This window comes from Haemaphysalis longicornis, unplaced genomic scaffold (assembly GCF_048455015.1).
Source record: "Haemaphysalis longicornis isolate Haplotype H1 unplaced genomic scaffold, Haemaphysalis longicornis Haplotype H1 scaffold_1, whole genome shotgun sequence".
In the NCBI taxonomy this organism is placed as follows: domain Eukaryota; kingdom Metazoa; phylum Arthropoda; class Arachnida; order Ixodida; family Ixodidae; genus Haemaphysalis; species Haemaphysalis longicornis.
In genome coordinates this window covers 156,755,922-156,764,393 of record NW_027526203.1, presented here as the reverse complement: position 1 = coordinate 156,764,393, position 8,472 = coordinate 156,755,922, and the positions used below count along the sequence as shown (strand labels likewise).

The following is an 8,472-nucleotide window of genomic DNA, read 5'->3' as shown; positions in this document are numbered from 1 at the left end:
GGTTCCGAAACTTCTAGGATGCGCTCTTGTCTTTCTTTCGTATTTCGGCCACCCATTGTTCGCTTTTTTGTTTTATCTTTGCTTACACCATTTTCTGCACTTCTAGTTTTTTCTCCAGGTAGATATCCCATTTTTCCTTCACTACCTCCGGTTCCATACCAGTTCTCTTTGCCTTTTTCCGCTCGGGAATAGCCCCTCATATTTCCTTATTCCACCAGCTTCTCGGCTTTCACTACCCTTTCCATCGGTTTCGTTGCTTTGCTTCACTCATCTCACACTTTATGAATGCAATCATTTCGTCGTAATCCCAATTTTTGTCTGGGTATTTATTGATTTCATCGTCCATCCTATCAGCAATGCTATTTAACTGCTCATTGTTCAAATTAGTCCATCCGGTCGTACCTATTTCTAAATTTGTCCCGGTTTCGCCTCCAAAGTCCAAGGTAAGCCGCTTGTGGTCACTTCTTAAGCTGTCTGTTCCATTTTTATTCATCCTCATTTCCCGCAACCTTTCGTATACTGTCCCGGAGGCTAGACTATAGTCGATGCTGGACCGTCTGTTACCGCTTTCCCACGTTATTTGTCCGTCACACTTGTTTTCCTAACATAGATCTATCACTAGAGAACCGTTGTGGTCTGTGTATCCATCCAAATTTTATATGTGGGCATTCATATCTCCAACTAAGATTATTTCACCCGAATCTTTGAACTCGTTTATGTCTCTTCTCAAACATTTTACCATTTCCTCATTTTCCTCCGTAGCACTGCTTCCGGTCCACAGATACACCACTCCTAACCACGTATTTTTCCCGCTATGGTGTCTGTAACCCATAAGTGCTCTTTACAGCTTTCATGCACTTTCTGCCAGTCGATCCCTTGGTTAATAAGCATGCCAACGCCTCCCCCTCTCCTCATTCCTGTGGTCCTGTTGCATGCTTCCCCGACATAAATGTCTATGACAGGTGGGGCTTCTAGGTCTCGGAGGTGAGTCTTGGCTAAGGCGTACACGTTTATTTATTCCCGTTCAAGTTGGTTTTGGATTTTCTCCCACTTGTCAGGTTTCCTGCCGCCTGGCTTATTAATGTAGCTGATTAAATATTTATTGGATTTCTTTTTCCTTTTAGCTTTCTACTTACGAGCTTTATTCGGTCTTTTACTAAACTGTTCCCTCTAGTGTTTCCCCTTAAATCGCCTTTGTCTGCGTTCTCAGCTATGTCTATAGGTTCTCCGGTTAGCTCTAGCCCTGTATGCTTTCCAGCGTTGAGTATGCCCACGTCTTGCGCTTCTCATTTTTCGCGTAGTGTACCTTCCTTAGCTTTGCTGGGCCCCCTAAAAAAGCTACCGCTCTCCCACCCAAACGCCACCCTGCCTTGTCTCCTAGCCTGGGGCTGAAGTGGATCCCGTCCCACTGAAAAGATTGCCTATGTCCAATGCTGCCCACTACCCTGTTCACGTCTATCACTTCAAGCCCAAGTTCCCTGCCGCGGCTCACAATTTCGCTGTTAGCAGCGAGTACTGCCCCTTCGGTGTGCACGCCCTGCTTTGTCCCCTCCGGCATAATGCAGACTGCAATCAGCACATTTTGGGCCGTCGCCCGCAGGTCGTTTACCCCCTTCGCTATCTCCTGGCCAAGTTCCCCCCACCCCCCTTGAGAACATCGTGAAGCGCCGCGGAAATCACCACAAGGTTTCTAGCTTTACTCTACAAGGCCAGCTGCCCCATTCGATTATGTTATCACCGTCTGCATCGTCTGACCGGGTAAACGGCCGACCTTCACATGAGTATCCCCCTCTACCCTTTCCATTACGGCAGCGCTGCTCTTCTTCATGTTCGGATCTCCCGCTATTATTACAACGCTATCTTCTACGACGTGCTGTTCTTTGCTGTCACGCTGCTTTCCGACTGGATTGGCTGGCCAATCTTTCAGCACGTGGGAGTAACTGTCGCCTTTCTTATCTTCCCTGCCGTGTGTCACATCGGAGCATGCCTCCGCTCTGCTGCATGGACCGAGGTCATTTGTTGGGAAAATGACGAGCACCCGCCGCGGTGGCTCAGTGGCTAAGGCGTTGCGCTGCTGAGCACGAGGTCGCGGGTTCGATTCCAGGCCGCGGCGGCCGCTTTTCTGATGGAGGCGAAAAGCAAAAACGCCCGTGTGTACGAGATTTCAGCGCACGGTAAAAAACCCCAGGTGGTCAAAATTAATCCGGAGCCCTCCACTACGGCGCGCCTCATCGCCTGCGTTGCATCGGCGCGTTAAACCCTACAATCAAAATGACGCTTCTTTCTAGCTTTCGGCTATCCAGGCAGTGGCGCCCAGGGTGTCAGAATGAAACTTTTTGCGTTCAGGTTTCTGTTTTATTCAATAAATAAAATTTCTGTTCAGTTTCAGCGACGGAACAAAAAAAAATAACGGTTAGTAACGGTTCATAACGGCTCGTGCTTGCGCTCTAAAAAAATTCTGGTTTATGAAAATGTTAAAAAAAAACATGGAGAATTATGACATTATGTTAAAAAATATGAATAATAATGAAGATGAATAGCGTAATTAGTTTTGGTGAAAGTATTCGTTGGATACCTCAACTCCTCACAAAAATATCCGAGCACACTTACACACTCGTTATCCTGTAACTTTTGAAGGCACAGCTGCAAATGACGCTCAAGTTTGCACCGTGGTCTCCGGAAACTAACTGCCGGCAATCCTCATCGTGGCACCATTTTTTGATTGAGGCACTGTCGTAGATGAAAAATCCTCGAGCGCTATTTGTTTTGGGGGGCCCCATTGGTGCGAAGTAGAGAATTTTCAGTTTGGAACACTACAAGCTTCCAGAAAACCAGGTGCTCCGCGTGGAAGCTCAATTTTCAGTATGCCGCCTTGGTCTGGAACCCGAGAGAGAGAGAGAGAGTACACTTTCTTCAATTTGCCAGCTGTGTAGCTTAGTCGTTGGCCGTGAGCCCTTGGGCTCTGGCAACATCCTCAGCCAGCTGGACAGCCCAGAGTTGATCTTCCGGGCTGGAGCTGAGCAGCACGGTCTCCCACTGCTCACTGTTAGTGAGTGTGCGGCCATTTGTGATCGCCTGCGGACACTGCCATAGCATGTGCGCCAGGTCCGCTCGTTCCTGACATCTATGACACTGGGGGGAATAGCGCCCTGGGTAGCAATAGCTATACACTAGGGGATTTGGGTACGAGTGGGTCTGTAGCAGTCACCAGACCACCGAATGCCGTTGATTGATTTGATTGATTGCAGGGTTTAACGCGCCGACGCAACGCAGGCGATGAGGCGCGCCGTAGTGGAAGGCTCCGGATTAATTTTGACCACCTGGGGATCTTTAACGTGCGCCGAAATCTCGCACACACGGGCGTTTTTGCTTTTCGCCTCCATCAGAAAAGCGACCGCCGCGGCCGGGAATCGAACCCGCGACCTCACCGAATGCCGTTTACTGAGGGATGGGTGCGCGGGTGGGAAGCTGGCCCGGCCTAAACGGTAATGACCGATGATATCACTGTACAATAACAGCCTGTCCCTGCCTGACATTGGGACGAGTTCCGCATCGGAAGGGCCGTCCGCTCGGTCGGCAAAGCCTCGAGCGGCTTCGTGCGCAGACTCGTTCCCTGCAAGGCCGGAGTGGGCGGGGGTCCAAATTAAGCTCATCTTGCCTGTCCGGTTTTCGAGGTGGAGACCAGAAATGAGGATTGCGGACGCCTCCCTTGATATGTGTCCTCGTGAGAAATTTAGAATTGCTGATTTAGAGTCGCTGATGATTGTCTTGATTTTTGTGGAGGCAACCATGGCTAAAGCAATGGCTACCTCTTCTCCAACCACCGAGTCTCTCGCTCGGATAGAGCAGGAGGCGATGGTGTTGCCCTGATTGTTGACCACCGCTATGGCCATTGCCTCGCGACCAGCGTAATCAGCCGCGTCCGCATAAGCAACGTTCTCGACTTTCGCAAAGCGTCTTTGCAGCCGAACATTAATTTATTAGAAAAAAATTTGGGGGCAATTCAAAATGCGGCTTTGCGCTTTCTGACTGACTCATAATTAAATGGAGGTTTAGCGCAAATAAGACGAGGACGGTTGCAGACGAGACAGGCGCTGTCTCGCCTAAAACAAGCGCCTGTCTCGTCTGCTCTTTGCTCTAAGCCTACCTTTAAGTTTCTACCAACTAGCCCAACAAGAAGTTGTATTGTAACTAACTCGTATAGTTGTGATGGTATTGTTAAAAGTTTAAAGAGGTCTGTCTCATAGAACACTGTAAAACTCAAGTGTTTCACGTTAAAACATATTGTATGAGAGGAGGTAGCAATGCGTAAACCACAGTACCTTCAACAACCCCCCCCCCCCCGTGTGTATCCAGACGAAGGAATGACACCACGAAAATTGCTGAATATTTATAGCGTGCACCCGCATTCCAAGCGTCGTTTTCTAAAAACTATTACAGATAGGAATGCCTTGCCCTTCCCCGTTCTTTCCGACCCCAATAAAATATTTGCCGCTGCACTATAAGAGCACCTGCGTACAAGTGCGGCGTGGCTTGTAGCTGTTTCCATTGTTTGTGCGGCTGTAATCGTGTTTGCGCTGCTAGTCGTGTATGCTGGGGTTTACACCAAACATTGCATTTTTTCTTCCTTGTTATTTACGTACCACACCCCCTAAACAATGCCGCAGGACTAACGTTAGTATTTTATTCAGACAAATAAATAAATAAATAAATAAATAAATAAATAAATAAATAAATAAATAAATAAATAAATAAATAAATAAATAAATAAATAAATAAATAAATAAATAAATAAATAAATGCACAAACTGAGAGAGTATGGAATCAGGCTGCAAGCCTGCCAAAACAGAGACGGTACCGCGAGACGAAAGACGATTTTATGCCAGCGAATCGACGGAAATCGTTTACCTCTCTAAATGGCAATTGAAATCACTCCGGAAATACCTGAAAGTCCAACTCGAACCGAAAACCGAAACGAGAATTTTCCGGTTTCGCTCCTGAACGAAATAATAAATATCGTTACGTTTTCGTTTTCGTTCCAGCCAAAAATATCGTTTTTCGTTTCGTTTTTCTATTCCGGTTTTCATTTTGTTCCGACACCCTGGTGGCGCCATCTGTCGGTCCAATCTCCTGGCGTGACTTGCATCAGCGGACTAATAAAACTTCATGAAGAACAAATTACAACAACGAATTAAAGCTAACGGAACAAGTGCATACTCATTTTCGTCAATAAACAAATTTTCAAAAAACAATTTTCCTTCGTTTTTTCTTCCGCAATGAGTGGACAAACCGTAGTTTTAAACGCTTTAAATTCCAAGCCGAATGAAATCAAACGAAGCCACAACATTCAGGCCATTTTGTTCACGAAGTTTTATTCTCACGAGAATAGAAGAGAACACAGTGGCGAGTGCAAAGCAGGTGAAAAAAACAGAAAAGCAAGAGCAGGACAACCCCATGCAGCCCGAAGTTGACAGAACAATGCCAGTCACGGACAATGTGAGTCACGGCCCTTCCGCCCCAGGGAGTCTCTCTCAGGGAGCACTTCTTCCTCCGGGCGGCGTGTACCTGCTGGCGACGCTCAGGAGGGCGCCGGGGCGGCGCATATTTTCTCCCGGAGCGACTGGTTCTCCAGCTGGAGCTGCTGCAGCTCCTCCTTGAGGACGCCCAGGGCCCGCTCCTTGTCGCGGATCAGGGCGTCCATGGTCTTTGTGTTGCGCTCGTACAGCTTCCAGGCGGCGCGCATCTGCGCCGCAGCCACCCCCGTGTCGTCCACCTTGACCGACACGATGGTCCAAAGCACGTCCCGGAGCTCCCTGTGGTAGTGCTCTTCCGCCCTCAGCTCGTCCAGGTCACGCTCGACGGGGGCCGGCTCTCTGCCGTCCACCGGGGGCACTGCGGCGGCACCTCCGCTCAGCTCCTCACAGCGCGGCAGGCCCAGCTGCGACAGCATCTTGTCCAGCCACTCGTCCTCTTCGTCCCCGTGGCAGCACTCGTCAGCCTCCCCGTCGAGCCCCGAGCTCACCTCCTGGCTGCTGTCGAATATCTCGCTCTCACCTTCCTCCTCTGTATCCGTCTGCCCGCACTTGACGCTGGGCTGGCGGTCCTGCTGCGGAGGACAGAACGCCTGCGTGGCCACGGTGCGCTTCTTCTGCTCCACTCCTTCCTCCATGCTGAGCGGTCACATTAAAGCAGTCTGCGTCCGATGAAACCACGCGATCGAACGAGCGCGGACCTACCGACCCGCGAGCTCCTCCGCCTGCTTTGTCCTCTTCGCTCGAGGCAACGGCCGGCATTGCCGCTGATGATAACTGCAGTCCCTGTTGGCGTCACGTTTGATCAGCGTTTGATTTGCGATTTCCGAGCAATTAAGGTGTCTTTCGGCACCGAATCAGCGCTAAAATGGCTGCAGGAAGGTCAAAACCCATTCGCTGGTTGTCTTCAGCGTCCCTTCAAGGGAGCTGCTCCGGTCACCGGCTGGCTCAGCCTCCGGTCGCCGCCTCGTGCAACGAACTAGCCTTGCTGACTTCAAGAACGTTTATACTTCCGCTACCACTACTCGCTCAATCCCCACCTATTTGGAAAGCGCGTGTCCTCTTTTTTGTGCTTTGATTTTGTACACTTGGCTTCCACACTGCCCCTTCGAGCCAAAAAACGCCTCACCCTGCGAGTTCACAAGACGTGATGAGAGCTGCAAGGAGCGCATCGCTCAGCTTAACTTATGGTCTTGCAACTGAAACCGAATGGTGGACAAGCATCCGTGCATGAGGAAACCGTCCGACACCCACGAGGGAACAAAACCCCCGTATCCCTCTAGCCTTGTGAGATCGTATCCAATTGGCACCTATTCCCCGTATTATGCACGCCAACTGGATCCTTGGCCGTCCGGATGCTTGTGTTCGAACTCTGACCGCTCGATATGGAGACGACCGCACCGCCCCATACACGGATGCTCCCCTGAACTGGGCGCACCAGCCACGTAGCCTGTGTAGTTACGCATACGAACACAACCTCCATCGATGTCGCCGACGTAATAGCCATTGCTCTAGCCACCACTTTCCGCCCTGAAGCCATGAATACTATTGATTCAAAGAAAGCCTAGCGAAATTAGAAGACTGGTGTCATGCGTTCATCATCTCGTGCAAACGTTACATCGCTAGGAATGGGCTGTTTTTGATACTTAGGTTCGAGTACAAAAATCCACAATTCGCTACTGTGTCTCTCTTCCAATTGGCTGGCCAATTTGCCCGACCTTCAGCGGAACGTACTTCCGCGAATATCAAAGGCAGAAGAATAACCACGCAGCGAGCCGCAGCTCGTGCTTGCTTTCATAACGGTAGAGCTCGACGGGTGAGTAGCCGCGAAAATACTTCTCACCTTTAATCGTTTGATTGGGCAGGCTAAGATGTGCGTCCGGCATATATAATGGTTCCCTACCGGGGAAAGGTTTCTAAGTCCGAGCGGCGCTGCAGGTGCCTTGTGAAACCACCGTATTGGCCGCGAGGCCCACCACTGGAGAGGCCGGCGCTGCGATCGTTTTGACGTCACTTGTAGGATCACCGTTCCTATATTTCTGCGTAGTTGGCTTGCAGCGCGTGACACTTCGCTTAGGAAGCGCGTTCTAAAAGTATTTTCGCGTTAATTTCCTTCGTTTGAAGTTAATTCTCAGTGCGTCAAGCGCAGTTCGACCTAATGGTGACTGTATAACCGTATCAACTGTGGTAGATTATCCGCAAACACCATGAGCGGGGTGGTGTATTACGCATGCGACCGAAGCATAAGCAGCGGCTTGTTTCCCCGATCAACAATGTGGACTACAACGATCGCCGAGTGAAGTTTATAGATTTCCCTTGTTTGCAAGAAATGTATAAAGCAGGAAATCGTGGAGCGTTAACTGCTCGCAGAAGCACACGCACCCGCCGTGCCTGCCCGCACAGCCGACGGTGCGGCTCGAACCGACGCAGGTCGCGGCAGCAACTTGTCGCCGCTTTTTAAAATCACACAAGTCGTGGAGAAGAAGTTCCAGATTGGTGAAAGTGGATGTTAGTGTGATGAAAATCCTCATAGGTAGTGTCATCAGCTGTGGTTTTCAAAGCGATGCTCAAATATCTGCCGCGATTTACGCCGACCGGCCACGGAGGTCGGTCCCGGCAGCGCCGGCCCGTTCACGCACGGTGCGGCGAGCGGCCGAAGGATGGCTATGCTTGCGCGCAAGAATCGGCCGAGACCGTGCAGGTATCTTGATCGTCGAACGCTTTAACGGAAATCACCGCGCTTACAGAGTTCCCAGCGCGGTGAAACGTTCTGCTAGGGACTGTCACTCGCAACTCTAACGGCGATGAAATATCTGCTGCGGCGCCAAGCTTAAAGTTCCCAACATCCGATTACGTGCATCCGAAGCCGGCTGCGAGCTGTTGGCGAAGGCCCTCCCGTCGCGCACGCGCGGGTTGCGTTTGGGTTCCTCTAACTTCTTGG

At 50.3% G+C, this 8,472-nt stretch overlaps 1 protein-coding gene across 1 annotated transcript; it reads right to left on the bottom strand.

Annotated features, from left to right (window-relative positions):
* Nucleotides 1-5,578: 5,578 nt before the first annotated feature.
* Nucleotides 5,579-6,169, bottom strand: LOC144155366 (uncharacterized). The gene has a single exon (XM_077686742.1). The coding sequence runs from the start codon at nucleotides 6,167-6,169 to the stop codon at nucleotides 5,579-5,581; it is 591 nt and encodes a 196-aa protein (XP_077542868.1).
* Nucleotides 6,170-8,472: the final 2,303 nt, after the last annotated feature.